This window comes from Pinus tabuliformis, chromosome 1_1 (genome assembly GCF_031772625.1).
Source record: "Pinus tabuliformis cultivar Carrire ecotype Pingquan chromosome 1_1, CPIR1, whole genome shotgun sequence".
Taxonomy (NCBI): Eukaryota; Viridiplantae; Streptophyta; class Pinopsida; order Pinales; family Pinaceae; genus Pinus; species Pinus tabuliformis.
In genome coordinates this window covers 407,025,397-407,047,991 of record NC_142297.1, presented here as the reverse complement: position 1 = coordinate 407,047,991, position 22,595 = coordinate 407,025,397, and the positions used below count along the sequence as shown (strand labels likewise).

The window sequence follows — 22,595 nt, the reverse complement described above, 5'->3', positions numbered from 1 at the left end:
GACCACTTCTTTATAGTTGGGCATCGTCTTTTGTATGCAATTTGCAATTTGCACTCTTTTGTAGAAAGGTGGGTGTTCACTGCACAAACAACTTTTTTATTAGGCAATGGCCTACCAAGACCGCTTCTTTATAGTTGGGCATCTTGTCTTTTGTATTCAATTTGCACTCTTTTGTAGGAAGGTGGGTGTTCACTGCACAAACAACTTTATTATTGGGCAATGGCCTACCAAGACCACTTCTTTATAGTTGGACATCTCGTCTTCGTATGCAATTTCCATATGAATGTGGGTGTTCACGGCACAAACAACTATTTTATTCGGCAATGGCCTACCAAGACCACTGTTTTACATTTGAACATCTCGTCTTTTCGTAAGCAATTTCCACTCCTTAAAGTGACCGTCGGGATAGGTTAAAGTGACCGTCGGGATGGGTTGCAGCAGCTTTTAGGGAATCATGAATGTATCGCCCTTTCATAGAAGTTGCAGAAAATAGGGCTGAAGGGTTTAGCTTACATATGTACAGTATATCTCTGCACTCCAATATTTTTCATTGCAATCTTTCCATGGTTTCTCTGCGCTTCTCAAACTCCTAAATTCATATAATACCAGGCAATTTGTATACCTTTCCATTGGCCCCCATTTCTCTCTATACACTTCAATTGCAATTGCCAATGGCATCTGCCTCCACCTCTACTGCTTTTGATCTCCCCACCAAATCTCGCTACGATGTCTTCATAAGTCATCGTGGCCCTGATACAAAAAATAATTTCGCCAGCTATCTATACCGTCGCCTGGTTTTACATGGAATCCGAGTCTTTTGGGACAAGGAGGAAATGCAAGTGGGTGATTCTTTAACTTCTCAGATACAAGACGCTATTAAAACCGCATCCGTCCACGTGGTTATCACTCCCGGATTTGTAGGGTCAGAATGGTGTCTCAAGGAGCTCCTCCTGATGGTGGAGTCAAAGGCTCCCATTATTCCCGTGTTTTTCCGTGTCCAGCCAACTGATGTTCGACAGACACATGGGGAAGGAGTGTATGCACAAGCCCTACGCACCCTCCAAAACAAAAGAACGCGTGACTCTCAACCGCGTTACAGCTTCATCACCATTGAAAAATGGAGGACTGCTCTCTCTACTGTTGCAGGAATGAGCGGGCTAGAGCTGCAAAAGTTTAACGAGTAAGAAATCGAACTTCCGCTCTACTGATCCAATATGTAAGATTTTTTACCTATGGTTTTATTTGTTTTCTAATTATTAATTTTCTTGTGACTCACTAGGGACGAGGGGGAGCTGCTCGAGAATGTCATTGATTCTGTGTCGCAAAACATGATAAAACCCCGCTTCGAAGCGGCAGAATATCCAATTGGTTTAGATGAAAAGATTAACGCTTTTGAAAATAAACGCTTAGCGTTGCAGCGGCAGCAGACTGACAAACCTCAGGTTATCGGGATTGTAGGGATGGGTGGTATAGGAAAGACAACGTTGGCTAAAGAACTTTTCAATAGGAAGAGATCACAGTACGATAGATTTTACATGTTATTTGATGTAAGAGAGAATGCACGTAAAAAATCCTTAAAATCACTGCAGAAAAAGCTTCTTGAGGGCTTAACTAGTAAAAAAGAAAAGATAGAAGATGTTACTGAAGGAATAGAGCTGCTTAAAACCCGTCTCTCATCTTTGCAGGCGTTGGTAATTTTAGATGATGTAGATCATGTAAATCAGTTAGACGCACTTCTCAGGCCAATTCGAGATGTTCTTCAATCCAACAGTTTAATATTGATTACATCTCGAGACACAGGTGTTCTCAAAGGGTCGAGAGTGGAAGAGTCATCAATTTATACCTTAACTGGCCTTAATCCACAACAGTCCCAGGAGCTCTTTTGCTTGCATGCCTTCACCCAGCCACATCCACTCCCAGGATTTGAGCATCTCGTTGATAAGTTTTTAACAGCGTGCGGTCGACTGCCTTTGTCTTTGAAGGTTTTTGGAGGTCTTCTTTATGGAAATCATGAGAAGCGCTTTTGGGAAGACCAACTGGAAAGACTTGAACAAATACTCCCGGAAGACATAAAAACCCGTCTACAAGTTAGTTACGATATTCTTCCAGATGACGAAAAACAGATATTCCTAGATATTGCATGTTTTTTCATCGGCGAGAGAAGAGATACTGCAATAAGAATATGGGACAGATCGGGCTGGAAAGGCTCGCTGGGGTTTCGAAGTCTGCAGAATAAGAGTCTTGTGGAGGTAGACAGTGGAGTGAATCGTTATGATAGGACTAAAATTAGGATTAAAATGCATGATCATCTCAGAGATCTGGGAAGAGATCTTGCCAAGAATCCAACTCTGCCTCGTCGGATTTGGCGGAATGAGGATCTTGACGATTTGTTGCGACAACAATCTGTAAGTAGTCAATCATTATATTTGCAGTGGTTTGTTAAATAGAATCTGTGTACAGCTTTTGATTGTTTGTTGTTTTTCAAACATGTGCAGGGAGTAACCCAAGTGCGGGGAATTAGCATGTGCTGGACAAATTGGATGGCTCCATCATTTTCAGGCTGCATAATGAATAACTTGCAACTTCTTGATGTTCAAGGTCCTATCCACTCATGTTATAGCAGGGAAGTAATTATGAATGCACTACAGTCATCGAATCTCATATGGCTTCGCTTAGAGCGCCTTCGCTTCCTTTCATTGCCTTCACGGATTCCATCGATGAAGTTGACGGTTTTAGAAGTGGACAGCTACCATTCATTCTCCCTGATCTGGTCAGCGTTGGTGCAGGAGGAATCGCAGGTAAATTGAAATCGATGACTTCAGTAAAATACATTTGTTTTTTATTATAAAATATACATTTATTTTTTATCATAACATAGCACAACAGGTTTCCAATGAATTCGAAAAAGGTATTTATTTATTTATTTTTAATACTTAGTGTAACAAATAAGATGACAATCATCCATATCTATAGACAGTAGATTAAGTTGGAGAAAATTTTGGTATGAAAATATAGATTTTTTCAGTTAGTTTTTGGAAAAATATGCGGAAATTTTAAGTTAAACTATAGAGTTTTATCATAATTTTGCAAAATAAAAAAACATCCAATTTCAATTAAAAAAAGTTAGCTTAACCTGGACCACTCCAGAGGTCCAGATCCCGTGTTTAAGTAGATTGCTGATTCTCCAAATGAAATTCTTCTTGGACATAGGCGCGGTCGGTCAAATACCGTCATATTCCCAAATATTCAAAAAAAAAATCAGCATCTTGGACATAGGCGCGGTCGGTCAAATACCGTCAGATTCCCAAATATTCAAAAAAAAAATCAGCAATCGACTTAAGGATGCCCCTCCTTGTCAGCTCGCTGCACCACTCCTCCGTTTAGATATTTGAAACATGTGAACATTTTTGCGGTCGCCTCGCTACACAACTCCTATCTTTATATATTTGAAACATGTGAAACGGCTTGTGATATCTCCAGTTAGTTGATAATACTGTTGAAACATCTGGAACGGCTTGTGATATCTCCAGATTGGAATTTAGAAAACGCGCTAGAAGACTTTTATATCTCCTTTCGTTGAAATACTTGCAGATTTCGTTCTCTGGAATAAGATCTCTGTCAGACCCCTTCGGCAATCTAGCAAATCTGCAACATATTAACATGTCGGGCTGTCCGGAATTAAAGCAGCTTCCAGATGGCTTCGTCAATCTAGCAAATCTACAATACGTTGACATGTCGGGCTGTTCGGGATTAAAGCAGCTTCCAGATGGCTTCGGCAATCTAGCAAATCTGCAACACATTAACATGTCGCGCTGTTGGGGATTAAAGCAGCTTCCAGATGGCTTCGGCAATCTAGCAAATCTGCAGCACATTGACATGTCGGGCTGTTCGGGATTAAAGCAGCTTCCAGATATGTCGGGCTGTTCGGGATTAAAGCAGCTTCCAGATGGCTTCGGCGATCTAGCAAATCTGCAACACATTGACACGTCTGGCTGTCGGGGATTAAAGCAGCTTCCAGATGGCTTCGGCAATCTAGCAAATCTGCAACACATTGACATCTCGGGCTGTCGGGGATTAAAGCAGCTTCCAGATGGCTTCGGCAATCTAGCAAATCTGCAACACATTGACATCTCGGGCTGTCGGGGATTAAAGCAGCTTCCAGATGGCTTCGGCAATCTAGCAAATCTGCAACACATTGACATCTCGGGCTGTCGGGGATTAAAGCAGCTACCAGATGGCTTCGGCAATCTAGCAAATCTGCAACACATTGACATCTCGGGCTGTCCGGGATTAAAGCAGCTTCCAAATGGCTTCTGCAATCTAGCAAATCTGCAACACATTAACATGTTGCGCTGTTGGGGATTAAAGCAGCTTCCAGATGGCTTCGGCAATCTAGCAAATCTGCAACACATTGACATGTCGGGATGTTCGGGATTAAAGCAGCTTCCAGATGGCTTTGGCGATCTAGCAAATCTGCAACACATTGACACGTCGGGCTGTTCGGGATTAAAGCAGCTTCCAGATGGCTTCGACAATCTAGCAAATCTGCAACACATTGACATGTCGCGCTGTTCGGGATTAAAGCAGTTTCCAGATACCGTCGTCAATCTAACAAATCTGCAACACATTAACCTGTCGAACTGGGTGGGATTAGAGCAGCTTCCAGATAGCTTCGGCAATCTAGCAAATCTGCAACACATTTGCCTATCAGGCTGTATGGAATTAAAGCGGCTTCCAGATACGTTCGGCAATCTGACAAATCTGCAAAGCGTTGACCTGTCATACTGCTCGGGATTACAGCAGCTTCCAGATACCTTCGGACATCTAACAAATCTGCGAGACATTAGGCTGTCATACTCCTCGGGATTACAGCAGCTTCCAGATACCTTCGAGAATCTGAGAGGACTTCAATATTTTGATTTATGTGGTTGCAACCATTCAACTATGTTGAGCGTGCCTTCACATCTTCAACGCTTCTGCTTATTAACGGATGATTAAGAATACTGGTAACAGGAGCCACCTGGGCATGTCAGTGTGTTTTTTCGCAAAAGTGGATTTTGGGCATAAAACAGACAAAAGAATGCCTCTTGTTAATGTGCAATATATAATGCTACCAAATATTTTATTTTAAAGGTCACCTAAACGTATATTTCGTATGCATGTAATAAAAAATTTGTGTGTTTTTGCTTAAAAATTGAAAATGGGTATAGTTCGTATGCATGTAATTAAAAATTCGTGTGTTTTTGCTTAAAAATTGAAAATGGTATAGTTATTATTACTAATTGGTGATAGATATGTTATTTATGGTAAGTTATTTTCAAGTATTTTATTTTTGGATGGTTTTTTTGTAAAATTTAAAAACAAAAAATCACTGCACAAATCTATAACCATATTTAAATTTAATTAATAAGCATATAAGAACTTAGTATTTATAATAAGTGACAAAGGTGGAGGGCAGAGAGAGAGGGATGTGTAAAAGAGAGGGAGATACAAGAATGAAGAGGGAGAGGAGGGGAGGGAGATATGGAGTTAGAGGAGGAGAGAGAGGGAAGGGAGAAAAAAGTCAAAGAGATAGAGGTAGAGAGAGAGAGAGTGACAAAGGAGAGATGGAGAGAGAGGGAGAGAAGAGAGAAGGGAAGACAAAGAGAAGTGGAGAGAGAGAGGGAGAGCAAGGGAAGACAAAGAGAAGTGGAGAGAGAAAGGGAGAGAAAGGAAAGAGACACAGAGTGACATAGTGATGGAGGGTAGTAACCACTTATAATTCTACACACACAATTTTACTCCTACATAAGTTATGAGGAAAACAAAAATAATGGTGGGAAGTAGCTTTCATAAGTATATTTTTTACATCTCATTCTATCTATTTTTTATGGGAAGACTTGCGTAAATTATGGTGGGAAGTAATTGATGATAGATATGTTATTTACTTGAGTATAAGTTATTTCCAAGTATTTTGTTTTTGGATAGTCAAAGAATAAGAATAAAAAATAACTGCACAAATATCTAATAATGATTCCATAGTCATATTTAGATTTAATTAATGAACACACAAAAATTAATACTTATAATAAACATACAATATAACAAGTTTCTTCACCATGTATATCCACCCCCACTTTACCATGAACATTATTAACTTGTAAACAAGTTTTGTTACAATACAATGGGCCAGTACTATGACTTACCGAGAAAAAACATAAGTCATTTCACAATAAAAAGTTAAAATGTAAAATATTTTAGACATTAGATATAGCAATGATTGCATAGAGTGAAAATTCTCTATCATACCAATGGAGCTGGAAAGAGAGGGAAGGAAAGAGAGAAAAATAGATTGGGGGAAAGAGAGGGAAGGAGAGAGAGAAAAATAGATTGAGTGAGATAGAGAAGGGAGAGACGGGGGGCAGAGAAGGGGACAAGGAGGTAGATAGTGACACAAAGAGATAGAGAGAGTGATGGGGAGGAGAGAGAGAGAGAGGGAAGTGTAAAAGAGAGAGAGATAGAGGAATGAAGAGGGAGAGGAGGGAGAGAGAGGGTGAAGGAAGGAAAAAGACAGAGATATAGGTAGAGAGAAAGGGGGTGCCAAGGGAGAGATGAGAGAGGGAGATAGGAGAGGAGGGAAGACAAAAAGGAGAGGAGAGAGAGGGGGAGAGAAAGGGAAGAGAGAGGGGGAGACATAGAGATGGAGAGGGGAGAAGGGGGAAAAGAGAATGAAAGAGGGAGGGAGATAGTGATAGAGTTTGAGTGTAGAGAGAGAGATGAAGGAGAGAGACACATGCAGGTGGGAAGAAAGGAAGAAGAAGGAAGAGAGATAAGGAGAGAGGGAGGGAGAGAGTAGAGCAAGAGGGAAGAAAGATCGAGAGAGTGAGAGATGGATCCAACCGAGATATGGTATGTGTGTATATAAAACAAACCTAGATATATCTTAACCCTAGATTTATAAAGGGATGAGAGGGAACAAATCTCTTTTCACTTTAAAAGAGGTTTTTACTTCAAAAATTTGATCCCAAAAAAGACTCGATACCTCTCTACCCTTGATAGATCCGAGATTAAATGAATCTAGATTAATTTATTTTTATTCTTAAATTTTATCTTGATTACTACCATATCTTTATTTTAAACAAATACAACATCATTACCTAAAAATAAATAATATATAAAGCTAATTATTTTACAATTAAATTATTATTTAAATTCTCAACGCATCTAAATTTCAAATTTTGAATTTTTCTTCTAAATATTCAAATAAATTTAAAATAAAAAAAAACCTATAAAAACACTGTTTTCCAACCAAGAAAACTCCAATTTAAAATAAAACAACACCTATAAAACAATGCTTTACAACCAAGAGAACTCCAATTATACCAACCTTAAACGCCCCCTGCAAATTTGGAAAAATACAAGTCATTTTTACCCCACCACAAACTCTATTTTTCACCCGACAGAAATATGTTAACTACATGCCTAAACTATTCCCTAAAAATAAAAGCACAACCTAACTATTATACTAAAATAAATAAATACATTTTTTTTTAGAAATCCTAAATAAAATACAAGATTTAATCTCTGTAGTAGATGCATTAAAAATTAAAAATAAGATGCATTAAAAATTAAAAATAAAGCTATTGTTCAAATTCCAACACGGATTGGTTAAATGGGAGGTTCCCTTACCGGCTCAACCACGCAACACACGAAGTGATTAATGTCTATCACCGACCAGAATCTTACTTTTTACTCGTGACGTGGCTTCCTCGTGGCTGATCCAATTGCCTTAACGCCGGACTTGACATCATGGCCGAAGGTGTGGAAGAACCCAACAACGGGTAAAGAAGCCATGGAAGAAGCCAATGGATGGTGGCTGGCTAAGCTCCGAAAGAAGAATAAAATAGGAGAGAGGAGGTTAAAGCAGGGATTAATTGTAACTGTCAAAATAAAATTGAAATGTTGAATGCATTGCTGGTTTTAAACATCCAAACACAATTGCAATACGGAATAAGTACTCGTGGTACAGAATCAAAACAAAATTTGTGGCATACTTGGGTATATGTTCCCCTGCTCCTCCCAACCATATAAGAAATAGCCCAGTAATCCATCTAGAGAGGCAAGAAGAGAGTGCCGTGTAGCATAGGCAAGAGAGGAAGAAGGGTGGCGGTGGCGGTGGCGGTGAAACAAGCTAGAAAGTAATAACAAAATAGATGCCATAGTGGACTTTCCTTCCTCAGAAATTGAATAAATAATTAGTGGTAAGTAGGAAGAAGGGTGGGTGTAACGTCCTGCAGTTCTACCCGGGGTGCGACCACATTTGGCGACGGGTCACTGTGGGCACGTGCGGGGTTGGAGGGCGAGTTGCAATGTGTCACGGTTGTGCGACAGACTTGCGACGAACATATGCGATGATATATGGAGAGAAATGAGTTTATATACACCTTGGAGCGTTGAACGATATGTGGGGAGGCCGACTTACAATGGGAAGCAAGCTGACACATGTTTGGGCGTTTAAGGGGTGTGCACAAGGCGTTGGGCAAGTCGGCTGGGTACCAGACTTAGCCCCAAGCCTTGATATATATTGTAATGGCGTGGAGTCATTTGCAACATCACATTCAATCAACACATCTTCGCACAAGGAGTAGTGCGTACGTTCTAGTGCGCAGAAACAAGTGGTGAAGGCACAAGTCTCATGCGCCGATTCTTGGTTTAGCCGCACGGTGGAGAGTCACACTTGATGTTGGGTGAAGGTGCGGGCAAGGTGCGCCCGGTGGTTGGTTGAGGCATGCACGGTGAATGTGTAGCGCCCGTTTGTGCTAAGTCTTGGCATGGGTGTCTTGGTGGCTCGGGTGAGTGCCCGCCCATCGTGAAAGTGTGCACGAAGGTGAACAAAAGAAGGCGACCGAGTTTGCCTTCATTGTAAAATTGGCTAAGTATGAAACTTGGTACTTCCAAGTATACTTGTAAAAGCTTGTAATATTGAAGATTGTATAATACATATATTTCGGGCAGACTCATTGTTCAGGGAGTTGCCCCTCCCTTTATAATGTGCAATTGTGTTCTCGTTTATAATTGTTGTTGATAATGAATGTGTATGGACGTTCGTTGGTATAAAGGATAACATAATAATACTTGGTTGCGAAACACAAACTAAGTAGGAGTAAGTGGTTAGGCGTAGTCCACAAACATAAGTATTGGTGAAAAGAAAGTGCTCGGTGGTGCCGCACCTCGCTAAGAGTGGTTGAAAGACTACCGCCAGCTTGGGGGCGTGACAGTGGGGGTCAGGTTGGGGCTGGGGTGGGGCTGGAGGTGAAACAAGCTAGAAAGTAATAACAAAATAGATGCCATAGTCGACTTTCCTTCCTCATAAATTGAATAAATAATTAGTGGTAAGCAGTTAAATAAATAATTAGTGGTAAGCAGTTAAAAATTGGTCTGAAATACTAAATGAATCACTGATGTAGTGTATGTCTTCATAATTGTAGTCCTAAATACCATTCAAAAGTCCTAAATATCATAAACAATCAAAGATTTGGAAGTCAATGTTGGAAATTGATCTTGTTGTAACTATTTTTTGATCCATAAATTTTTCTAATAAAGGATATTACAAAAAAAGGTTTATATTATGAACTTTGTAATAAGTTCGCTGATCTGATAAATGTCACGTGAAAATTTATTTATTTTCCAAATAAATTTAAATGATTTTGTAATTTCTGCTAATAAAGATGCATGGTAACTACTGCGCTTGCTCCAACAACTAGGATTTTATATGTCGCAATTAACAGCTCACATGCATTACAAGACCCCCGGCACTCCCAATGTTTAACGAGGGGGCGCAAAGACTGGGATTTTATCTATCGCAACTAACAACTCACATGCATTATAGGACCCCCCACACTCCCGATGTTTAACGAAAGGAAGGGGGGTTTATTCCACCAAATCTATCCCTCTACTATCCACTCCGTCAAAATATCTCTTGCTATCTTTTCCACTACTTGTCGATTCATAACAACCAAATCTTGCAATTAATTCCCACAGAAATTCTAAAAGTTTGTTAAACACTCAGGTCATTAAAATCATCACCAAAGATTTTAATTTTCTCTAAAAGCAGAGTTTGCCCAAATTGTCCGATCATTTTCTCAAGCTTGCAGTGTTCGCAGAATATTTAATTGGCAGAACAGCTTCCTAGTACACACAGGCGCTTCTCCGACCATCTTCAATCTTCTTGGTATTCCAATTTTTCAATTTTTTGTTCAACCTCAAAATGAGTACTTTTAAAGGAAAAAGTAAGTCACAAATTGAGAACCCCATGCTTCCCACAATCATGAATTTAGATGAGCTATCATTGGTAGCTTAGATTTCAAGATTGTAGAGACCACATGTGAGTTTTATTGGTATGAATTGTATAATTGGGCTTTTCAAAAGTTTGAAGACGTTAATGATGATTTTAGTTTTTGGGAATCCATGTTACCCCAGTTTGTTTTTTCTTAGACTCGTCATTTTCCCGAGTTTGTCTCCTGGTGCCAAATATTTACCGAATCAAAGAGAGAAGTAGTACCAATAAATAGTAGATTTTTATTTTATATAGCACAAGAGTCTATTCTTCAAGATTTACAAATCAATTTTCCAAGTTCCTTTCATTCCTTTTTAGTTGACTCATTAATGGAAATTTATCAAAAGCTTACATTTCAAGAGAGAACCCATATTTTTGAGTCAGTTTTACCAGAAGGACCTGTGTCATAATCTACCTTATTCCTCAGCCATATTTCCTGAAATGTCCAGAAAAAATTTCCATGGTTTGTTGTCTTTTAGGTTCTTAAAGTGATGAATGGGTTGATGAGGTTATACTAGGATTCTTGACTATATTTTCATATGGGAAAAAACCTTCTGTCCTATTCAATGTTAGCTAGTTTATCTCAGCGAACATTCATGAGTAGTTCTTAAAACTCTGTGCAGAAAGAGTCGTCAAACATCAATATGTATTAGTTTACAGATTCTTAGACCATCAAGATGAGAGGTTTAATATGCCACTATAGAACTTGGAGTCAAAGCAGAGAACATAATTTGTTATTCACTACATTTCATTAGTAAAAAAGAATTCAAAAGAGTATTTTGATCAGTGATTTAACCAATTTATGTATTTATCACTCTGTATTCTTAGTAGTGATGTAGTCCCAAGGATTTTAGCTGAAATTAAGAGAATTTTACATTTGAGTGAGAAAACAAAGGTAGGATATTGGAATCTATATCATAGCTTCAAAGAGATCAGGATTTATGGTTGTGAATTTTCACCTTATAAGCTACCAATATTTCTTTCAATGAGGATTTTTGCTTTGGAGTTCATAAAGGAGAGCCTAAATGTAGATGAAGTTTATTTTGTTTCTAACAAACAGAAAGCTCAAATTAGCCCCTTCATAGAAAATACCAGGGCAACTGATAAAGAACCAGCAAATTTGTTAATTCAAATGAAGTTTAAAATGAGTTTTAGTTGGCCTTATGATCCTTTGGAATAATTTCAGCTATCAGAATTGAGCAAAAGTCAACTCCTTATACTCATTTTTCAAAACCAGAAATTGAGCAGTATGATAATGAGGTTGCTTGGGAAGAAAACACTTTATAGGAAGTTGAAGAAAAACTCTCAAGTCAAACAACATTGGAAACACCTCTTCCAAAATAAAAGGAATTGAAAAGAACAAGTGAAAGCATTTATCCTCGCATTTTAGGATCTAAGTCAATAGAGTTTAGAATTTTCAAAAGAAGGAAGACCAAGGAAACAAAATAAGAATCATCTGAAGCTAGGAATATAAAGGTTTCAACTACAATGATGGTGTCAAGTGATCCTATGTTTACTCTACAATAGATGGAAGAAATAATAACTGATACATCTACTTCTCCTTCTTCTAGTGGTCAAAGAACTTTTGCTAAATTCAGAGAAATGAAGAAAAATAATGGGCTTCTAAAAACTACTACATATTCTTAGTTTTGGAAACAAACATCCTTTTCCCAAAACATATTTTTATTTGCAGTAGATGATGATAGGGGGCAGTTCAATTGGGATTTCTTGAGCCAAAAGTTCAATTCCCAAAGACTGTAGAGGACTACAAAAATTCTTTATTATCTTTTGATACTAAACAAATTCACCCTATAGACCAGATAGATCTACATAAGCAAGTAGGTGACATGATCTACTCTTCTCTAAAAAGTTCTTATATGGTTGTTTCAAGATTAAAAACTTCTTTGAATAACATTCATTCACAGTTGAAGTTAGAAACTATGTCATCATTAGAAAAATATACAAGGAGAAGAGCTTTAGAAGTTATTTTTATCAAATTAGGATTGGATCCCAACGATGTTGATGCAACTTAGGAGATCATAATAAAAAGAAATGCATATATTTAAGCATTGCTCAACAAATTAAGATTACCAATAATAGAGCATCCTCAAGCTCAAGAAGTGGGAGAAATTGAGAAAGAAAAGGAAAACATGCTGCATATGTGTTGGGCACAGCCCAATTTGACTAGATTTTGGGCAAGAAATCTGAGTTTTGTGGAGTGCACAGTAGAAAATATGTTGTAGAGTACGAAGTGGACCACAGTGTAGAGCAATGGAGCATAATGAAGACCACGCAGTAGATTCACTGCGCAACATAGGGGCTTCACAGCAAAGCCCCTCCCCTTTGGTAAAAAGCATAAAATATTATAAAAGTTGATGGTTTTGGACCATAATCCATTGTATTTTGGAAACCATGGTATCCGGTCCTTGGTAATGTATCAATATAATCCCTTAATGTAATAGTATATATAGGGATCAATAATAAAGAAAAGGATTATCTTAGGATCAAATCATGTATTGAATGGTTGAATCTTTGTGACTGGGTTTTGTGGCAAAGGAAAGGCTCTGTAGTCGAGTGCATAGAGGCCTAACTCTATAGTTGAGTGCGTAGACAACCTGCACCTTGGTGTGCAGGTCAAGAACTGTTTGTTGTACAAATTTTATATTATAAGCAACAGTTCTTGTGGACGTAGTCCCAAATTGGGATCAACCATGGTAAAATCCATGTTGTCATGTGTTTTTCTTATTATCTGCACTTTATTTCAGTATTGTGAAGCTTACGTATGATTATGATATGTTTAAGTGATGAATGTAATTCTGCAAGTAATATATAAGTGTGAAGTAGTTGATATATTCAAAGTAGTTTATAAGTATTAAAGCATAAAGAAAATACAAAAGTGCCACATCACAACATCCCTCAGGCTGCAGAAACCTAGTTCTGCAACCTCCCATAGTCACTTCAGGTGAGACTACGACTTCCTTGTAGGTCATTAATGAAAGGGCCAGTGATTGAGGGTTTTTTTGGTGTGAAGTAAAGAATCGAACCTGGGTTAGCCCAACCTAATCCAACAGTATGATTGTGGAGAAGAATTTGCAAATAAAAAAAATGGAGGGAGAGATGGAAAAATTATTAAAGGAGAAGGAGAATATGTTAGTGCAAGAGTATCAACAATCAACACAATATTCACAAGTCTTGATTCAACAATACAATTATCCAAAGCAATGGATGTTCTATCTTTGAGAAATGTAGAAATCGAAAATTTGAAGGCATCATTTCAATCCATGGTTTCCATACACCATGGAAACTTACATGGCTAGTACACATGCATTGCGCACCCGCCATGTCCCAAAACCACATACCGCCTATCGCCTTCCCACTAGCCATTATTCCTGCCAAATCTATCCCTTCGCTATCCACTCTGTCAAAATATCTCTTGCTATCTGCTCCGCTACTTGTTGATTCATAACAACCAATTTTTGCAAGTAATTCCCAAAGACATTCAAAAATCATGGTAAACACTCAGGTCATTGAATGCATCAATGAATGTTTAAATTTTCTCGAAAAGCAAAGTTTTCCCAAATTGTCCAATAATTTTTCTCAAGTTTGCAGTGTTCGCAGGACAATTAAGCAGCAAAAGAACTTCCTAGTACACACAAGCGCTTCTCTCACCATCTTCAATCTTTCTCGTATTCCAATTTTCCTATTTTTTGTTCAACCTCAAAGTGAGTATTTCTAAAGGAAAAATTAACTCCCAAATTGAGAACCACATGCTTCCTACTGTCCTAATTTTAGATGAGCTATCATTGGTAGACTTAGATTTCAAGATTGTAGAGACCAAATGTGAGTTCCATTTGTATGAATTTCATAATTGGGCTTTTTAGAAGTTTGAATATGCTAGTGATTATTTTAGTTTTTGGGAATCCATATTACCAAGTTTGTTTTTCCTTAGACTCATCATTTTCCCAAGTTTGTACAAAACTAGATATTTACCCAGTCAGAGAGCAATAGTAGTGAGAAATGGTAAATTTCTGTTTTATATAGCACCAAATTATATTCTTCATATTTACAAATATATCTTCCAAGTTCCTTGCGTTCCTTTTTAGTTGACCCATTAATGGAAATTTATCAGGAGACATACATTTCAAGAGAGAGCCCATATTTTTGAGTCAATTTTACTAGAAGGACCTAAATTATCACACCATAATCTGCCTTATTCCTTAGCCATATTTCCTTAAATGTCCTGGAAAATAATTTCCATGTTCTTTTGTCTTTTAGGTTATAAAAGTGATGAATGGGTTGATGTGGTCATTCTAGGATTCCTCACTGTGTTTTTATCTGGGAAAAAACCTTTTGTCCTATTCAATTTTAGCCAATTTATCTTAGATAACATTCATGAGTAGTTCTTAAAATTCAGTGCCGAAAGAGCAATCAGACATCAGTATGTATTAGTTTACCCGTTCTTAGACCATCAAGATGAGAGGTTTAATATGCCACTATAGAAGCTAGATTCATAGGTGATACCACAATTTGTTATTCACTACACTTCATTAGTCAGAAATAATTCAAAAGAGTATTTCAATCAGTGATTTTGTTAACCAATTTATCTATTTATCACTTTGTATTCTTAGTACTGATGTATTTCCAAGGATTTCGGTTGAAATTAAGAGAATTTTACATTTAAGGGAGCAAACAAAGGTAGAATATTGACATCTATATCATAACTTCATAGAGATTGGGATTTATGGTTGTGAATTGTCACCTTATAAGCTACCAATATTTCTTGCAATGAGGATCTTTACTTTGGAGTTCATAAAGCATAGCCTAAATGTAGTTGAAGTTCATTTTTTTTTCCCATAAACAGAAAGGTCAATTTAAATTAAAATCTCAAATCGACCCCTTCATAGAAAATAATAGAGCAACTGATAAAGACGCATAATTTTTTTTAATTCAAATGAAGTTTAAAATAAGTTTTAGCTAGCTTTATGATCCTTTGGGAATAATTTCAACTATCAGAATTGAACAGAAGTCAACTCCTTATATTCATTTTTCAAAACCAGAAATTGAACAATATGATAATCATGAATCTTGGGAAGAAATCACTTTATAGGAAGTTGAAGAAAAATTGTCAGGTCAAAGAAAATTGGAAACATCTCTTCCAAAAGAAATGGAATTAAAAAGAACAAGTGAAAGCATTTCTCCTGGCATTTCAGGGTCTAAGTCAATAGAGTTTAGAATTTTCAAAAGAAGAAAGACCAAGGAAACAAAAGAAGAATCGTCTGAAGCTAGGAATATAGAGGTTTCGACTATAATGCAGGTGTCATGTGATCCTGTGTTTACTCTACATCGGATGGAAGAAACAACAACTGACACATCTACTCCTCCTTCTTTTAATGGTCAAAGCGCTTTTGCTAAATTTAGAGAAATGAAGAAAAATAATAGGCTTCTAAAAACTACCACATATTCTTAGTTTTGGAAACAAACATCCTTTTCCCAGAATAGATTGTTAGTTGCACTAGATGATGATAGGGGGATATTTCAATTGGCATTTCTTGAGCCAAAATTTCTAGTCCCAATGACTATAGAGGACTAGACAAATTCTTAATTATTTCCTTTTGATACTAAACAAATTCACCCAATAGACCAGATAGACCTACATAAGCAAGTAGGTGAAATGATCTACTCTTCTCTAACAAGTTCTGCTATGGTTGTTTCAAGATTACAAACTTCTTTGAATAACATTCATTCTCAGTTGAAGTTAGAAAATATGTCATCATTGGAAAAATATACAATGATAAAAACTTTAGAAGTTATTGTTATAAAATTAATATTTTTTTCCTAACGATGTTCATGCAACTCAGGAGATCATAAAAAAAGAAATGCAGATATTTAAGCATTGTACAACAAATTAAGGGTACCAACAATCCTGAAGCTCAAGAAGTGGGAGAAATTGAGAAGACATGTTGCATATGATTGTGGGGAAAAATTTGCAAATAAAAAAAATGGATGGAGAGATGGAAAAATTATTAAAGGAGGAGGAGAAATATGTAAGTGCAAGAGTATCAACAAGGGAGACAAGATTAGAAAGTCATGATTCAATAAAACAATTATCCAAAGCCATGGATATTCTATCTTTGAGGAATGTAGAAATCGACAATTTGAATGCATCATTTCAATCCATGGTTTCCATACACCATGGAAACTTACATGGCGGGCGCAAGTATGTTGCACACCCCCCATCTCCCAAAACTAGATACCACCTACCACCTTCTCTCTAGCCATTATTCCCACCAAATCTATCCCTTCGCAATCCACTTCATCAAAATATCTCTTGCTATCTCCTCCACCACTTATTGATTCATGATAGCCAAATTTTGCAATTAATTCCCACAAACATTCAAAAAGCATGTTAAATACTCAGGTCATTAAAATCATCAACAAATATTTAAATTTTCTCTAAAAGCAGAGTTTACCCAAACTGTCTGATCATTTTCTCAAGTTTGTAGTGTTCGTAGAAAAATTCAGCAATAAAAGAACTTCCTAGTACACATTGGCACTTCTCCCACCATCTTCAATCTTCCTGTTATTCCAATTTTCCTATTTTATGTTCAACCTCAAAATGAGTACTTCTAAAGGAAAATTTTGTCACAAATTGAGAACCTGATTCTTCCTACTATCCTGAGTTTATATGTGTTATCTTTTGTAGACTTATATTTCAAGATTGTAGAGACCAAATGTGATTTTTTGTCAGGCCAGGTAGTAACTCCATAAGACAAAAATTATTTGTGTGTTCTATTCCATCAAGTAGGTGTTTGTTATATACATGAGTGAGAGATTGTTCAGTTCATCTCCCAATGACTGTTCATATTTCTGATTTAGTTATTTACATAAATTCACCCAATCACAACGATTAGGTGCCCCCCTTAATCTGAAGGGATGTTGGTGAGTCCAAGCATCATTCTGAATTGTTCAAGCTTTTCTCTTCCAAGAACTTTGGTGAAGATCTCTGCAATTTGCTCATTTTTGGAACAATGACGGAGATGGATTGTTTTGGCCTCAACATGATGTCGAATCAGATGATATTTAGTATTGATGTGCTTCGTTCGATCATGTAATTTTGGGTTCTTGGCCAAATTTATTGCGGAGGTATTGTCAATCATGAGTGGAGTTTATTGTACTTGTTTTACCTGCAAATCTTTAAGAATTTTCCTCAGCCACACAATTTCTTTTGTTGCTTCAGCTGCTGCCACGTATTCTGCTTCTGTTGTGGAATCTGTTGGAACTGATTGTTTGCGTGATCTCCAAGAGACAACTCCTGATGCAAGACTCATAGCGTATCCTAAAGTTGATACCCCAATTTCTTTGTCTCCATCAAAGTCTGAATCAGAGTATCCAATCAAGTTGAAGTCGTCCACCTATGTATACTTGATTCCAAAGTGTTGAGTTCCCTTCAAGTACCTTAGAACTCTTTTTGCAGTAGACCAATGTCCCTCACAAGGCTTTTGCATAAACCTGGAGAGGATTCCAACAGCAAACGAAATGTCTGGTCTAGTACTAGTTAGGTAGTTGAGACTTCCTACAAGTTGTCTATACTTTGTTGCATCCTAAAATTCTTTTCCTTCAATAGATGTGAGCTTTAACTTTTGTTCCATTGGAGTAGTAAGAGGATTTCACTCTGTCATGCCAAACCTGTTCAATAGCTCTCCAATTTATTTCTTTTGAGAAAGAAATATGGACTTTGGATGTTGGGTTACTTCAATGCCAAGATAGTAATGAACATAGCCCAAATCAGTCATTTCAAAACTTTTCCCCAATTCCTTGTTTATGGATGCAATGTAGCTTTCATTGTTCCCTGTCATCAAAATATCATCTACATATACCACAAGATATACAACTATTTTTCCAACTTTCTTGACAAATAAAGTTGTATCATCAAGATCAAAATGTTTGAAATTGAGTTTCAGAAGATGCTCAGTTACTTTTTCATACCAGGCTCGTGGTGCTTGTTTGAGGCCATACAAGGACTTCACAAGTTTGCATACTTTATGTTCATGTCCTTTCACATCAAATCCTTCACGGTATGACATAAAAACATTCTCTTTTAGATCTCCATTCAAGAAAGAAGTTTTTACATCCATTTGATGGACTTTCCAACTGTTCTGAGCTGCTAGTGCAAAGAGTGTCCAGATGGTAGCCCGTTTTGCTGTGGGGGAAAAAGTCTCCTCATAATTGACCCCTTCCTTCTGTGCAAAACCTTTTGCCACAAGCCTAGATTTGTGCTTGTCAAGTGAGCCATGAAATTTATACTTGTTCTTGTAGACCCACTTGTAGCCACTTGGTTTGGTTCCTAATTGAGGATCAACCAGCTTCCAAGTGTCGTTCTTTATGAGGGCATCATACCCCTTTTGCATCGCTTATTTCCATTCATCATGGGAAGCAACTTATTTGAAGGAAGTTGGCCCAAAATCTATAGACAAGTTCAATTCACAATCATAAGAAACATCCATATCAACAGGTGAATTAGAGTCATCTACATCACCTCCATTTTGCCAATTTGAATTTCTGGTTCCTGTCTTTCCAACTTCATGAGGATGAACACTTTCAATTGTATTTGTCAGCCACTTCAGAGGACCTTTCTCAGATGGTCCAGGCTGCTCCGTTGATTGAGTTGGGATTGAATCAAGATTGAGTCTCCCAATTCTATCAATTACATCACTTAAAGCATCATCCGATGTTGGAGTTTCATGCGGGGGAGAGTGTTCTTCAGAAGAAGATTCCACATGTTGATCTAGTATAGGAATCCCCCCTTCAAGATGTGGAATCTGATTATCAAATTCTTGAAATGATTTTGCTTTTGCGAATCTATCCAAGCGATCAAGTTGTCGCTCAACAACATTGTCAGTTTTGTATGATTTAAGGAAAATTACATCTCTAGATACAACAAATTTCTTATTTACTTCATCATAGAGGCGGTATGCTTTGGAGGTGTTTGAATACCCCAGGAAGATACACTTATGACTTCTAGCACCAAGTTTGTTTCTATGTACCTCTGGTATCAAGGCATAACAAGTGGAACCAAAGACACTGAGATGATTTACCGAAGGAACATGTCCATACCAAATTTCATATGGAGTCTTGTTTCTTATAGCATTAGATGGAAATCTATTCTTTATATATGCAACACATAGAACAGCGTCAGCCCAAAACATTATCTTTAAATTTTTGAAGAAGAACATGGATCGTACCATATTTAATATTGTCCTATTCATTCTTTCAGCTACACCATTCTGTTGGGGATTATAAGGCACAATTGTTTGATGTTTGATCCCATGTTGGCGAAGATAGTTTTCGAATTCATTTGATGTGTATTCTTTTCCATTATCAGTGCGAATAGACCCAATATGAGATTGTGAATCATTTTCAATCCATTTATGAAAATTCTTGAATGTTTGAAAAGCATCAGATTTGTTCTTCAATAAATAAACCCAACACACTCTGGTGTAGTCATCAATAAATGTCATGGTATATTTATTTCTATTTGCAGAAGGAACATGCATTGGACCACATAAATCTGAATGAATGAGTTCAAGTTTTCTATGTGCTCTTGAATGTGAATCATGAAAACACTGTTTGCTATGCTTTCCTAGAATGCAAGCATCACATTGCTTAAGTTTCCTAGGAATTGTAGGCAAACCAACAACAACATTTTTCCACAATAAGCGGAGACTGTCATAGTTCAAATGTCTAAATCTAGCATGCCATAATAAACTTGATGGAAGTGTACCTTCTTCATGATGAGAACTGTATGAGAAATGTTGTGCACGAGCAGAGGTTCCTTGCAGCTTGAGAAGCCTTTCTTCTTCTATCCCCCTCATGACCAGTGAGTGGTCAGATGCTTTTATTACCTCAAGCTTGCCATCAAACATATGAATGGAGTGACCTTGCTAGCAGATGTGGACCAAGGACAACAAGCTTCTCTTGAGTTGTGGGAGATATAGAACATGATGCAGAAGAAAGTTTGGAAGACCAGGCAGTTTAAGCCTGATTGTGCCAAGCCCTGATGGCTTGATTTTTGATTGGTCTACAAATTATACTGCTCCATCAACATTGTCAGTGAAATCTTCAAAAAAATATTTTCTATGAATCATGTGGCAGGTCGCTCCTGAATCAAGCAACCAATCATTTTTCCAAGAAGCAAGTGAAGCATTAAATAAATCTTCATTTACTCCAATGTTACATTGTGCCACAACATAGTGATCGGATTTAGGTGCTTTACCTTTGTCAGTATCATCAGTTTTACCTTTCTGTTGGTTTCTTTTCTGCTCATTTTGTCCCATGGTAGCTTGCATGTAGAGGCATCATGTGATCCATTTATTTTGCAGCATATGCAGTGAAAATCTGCCTTTTCTCCTTGAGAATGTATGCCCCCCTGCCTTTGAAATATCTTCCTCGTCCTCTTCGACCACCTCTTCCTCTTGTAGAATCTTGAGCATGATGCTTTCCTTTATGATAAAGTCACACAACCTCTTCAGAGTATTCAGGGGCTATCTTCTTTCCAAAAGCTTTTTCTCTTTCAACAAACGTTTTCACAAGAGAGTTAAAGGTTATATCTTTGAGATTTCCATTTGCTTGCAATGACTCAAGATAATTAGAGTAAGTAGGATAAAGTGCCTTGAGAAAAGCAATAAGAGGAATATCCAATTCAACCCTAGTGGATTTGATATCATGCATTATAGACTTGACTTCAGATGCAAGAGCAAGAGGATCATTATTTTGCGGTTCAAGAGTGAAGAGTTTAATCATGAGTTGAACAACTTCAAGTGCAGAATGTGAGTCATAGAGTTCTTTCAGCTTTTGTAAGGCTTCAAGGGCAGTTGACTATGACAAAATATGGCGACACACCTCTTCATTTACAGATGCTGCGATTAATGCATAAGCTTTGTTGTTCTTGTTTTCCCAAATGACGAGCTCTTTGTTTGAGGTAGGTTGTCCTGGTTCATTGTCTCCGTCTCCAACATACACTCCTTTCCACAACTCATTGAAAACGAGGGTGTGTTTTATCATCTGGGACCATTAAGGATAGTTCTCCTTGCCAGTGAGAAATATTCCCACCATGGATATGATTGAATGCATTCTGTAAAAAAATACTTCTACTGATAGAAAAATACTTTTGCCAATATACCATAAAATTGTACTTCTAGTGGTAAATTTTTTTTTTGAAAGTAAAATAGTTGTAATATTTATCAGAACTTCAAGAAGCACGATACTACAGAAGGAGGTGCTCCGAGATCTTTACAAAATGATTCAACTAGAACAAACCATACGCCTTATTTTTCAAAGCCAGTGGGCCAGTGCAACAAAATATTAGAAGTTTATGATCGCCAAACAGAAATTCTACCACCAGTAATTTCTTAAACAAATACTCTGCTATAATAAAATTAAACACCAGCCACGTCTACTTCAAAGGCAATCCCGGCAACAGGGCTTTCGCCGCCAATACCCACAAAATCTAGGCTTGTAGAACTGACCATTTTTCATAAAACCTCCAGAGACACAAAGAACCCCGAATAGATCAAATTCAATTCAGCGTTAATATAAGAGAACAGGGCCCCCAAAATATAATGCTTTGGTCGGAAAAAAATCCCCAATTCTGGGCCAAGAACTGTGCAGAGTACGGCAAAACGGAGATCAAACAAAAGCCAGAGACAAGCTACGACGATCGCAGGGAAATTTGCGCGACGAATATAAGAAAAAATGCAAATAGTTCGAATTGATTGTGGGCAAAGGACCTGAAGTCTTCATTCCATAAAAAAACGAACTTTAAAAGGTTTGAAAGACTTGCACCACAAACAAAGTCACTTGTATCCGTTTAACCAAAAGAAAGCCTTTAAAAAGAAAACATTGCAGTGTAACATAACCCCATGACGACCAAATTCGTGTCGGCTGGAGTCATTCCCATGACCTTTTCGCCAACGCGGGAATGAGGATGTCTTCACTAGCTATCCTCTGTTGAATTTTGTGGTCTTTATTAGCATGAAGCACCAGCTTGAATAATGTCAATGGGTTCATTTAATGGTAGCTCTTCTTGTTCAATCTCTGAACTTTAAGGCTGTCTTGCTTTGCATTGACAAATCGCATTGAGAATGGAATGCTTGGAGGAAGTAAAATTACTTTCTAGATTTCCAAAAGGAATGGGATCACCTTGTTTTTCTTGCCAACTTGTACGCAACTTTCTGAAAGCCACAGAAAGTATTTCCGCACTGAGGAGCAGCGCAATATGCAG

General features: G+C 37.5%; 1 protein-coding gene across 1 annotated transcript; it reads left to right on the top strand.

Moving 5' to 3' along the window:
* The first annotated feature begins 671 nt into the window (after positions 1-671).
* LOC149213402 (disease resistance protein L6-like) lies at positions 672-4,998 on the top strand. The gene is made up of 5 exons (XM_089389018.1): positions 672-1,180; positions 1,280-2,405; positions 2,496-2,798; positions 3,592-3,798; positions 3,979-4,998. The coding sequence occupies exons 1-5, from the start codon at positions 672-674 to the stop codon at positions 4,996-4,998; spliced, it is 3,165 nt and encodes a 1,054-aa protein (XP_089245144.1).
* The last annotated feature ends 17,597 nt before the right edge of the window (positions 4,999-22,595 follow it).

Coding starts and splice junctions, on each gene's coding strand:
- LOC149213402 (XM_089389018.1), top strand. CDS start 672: ATGGCATCTGCCTCCACCTCTACTGCTTTTGATCTCCCCACCAAATCT. Junction 1,181..1,279: donor GAGCTGCAAAAGTTTAACGA/GTAAGAAATCGA, acceptor GTGACTCACTAG/GGACGAGGGGGAGCTGCTCG. Junction 2,799..3,591: donor TGGTGCAGGAGGAATCGCAG/GTAAATTGAAAT, acceptor AAATACTTGCAG/ATTTCGTTCTCTGGAATAAG.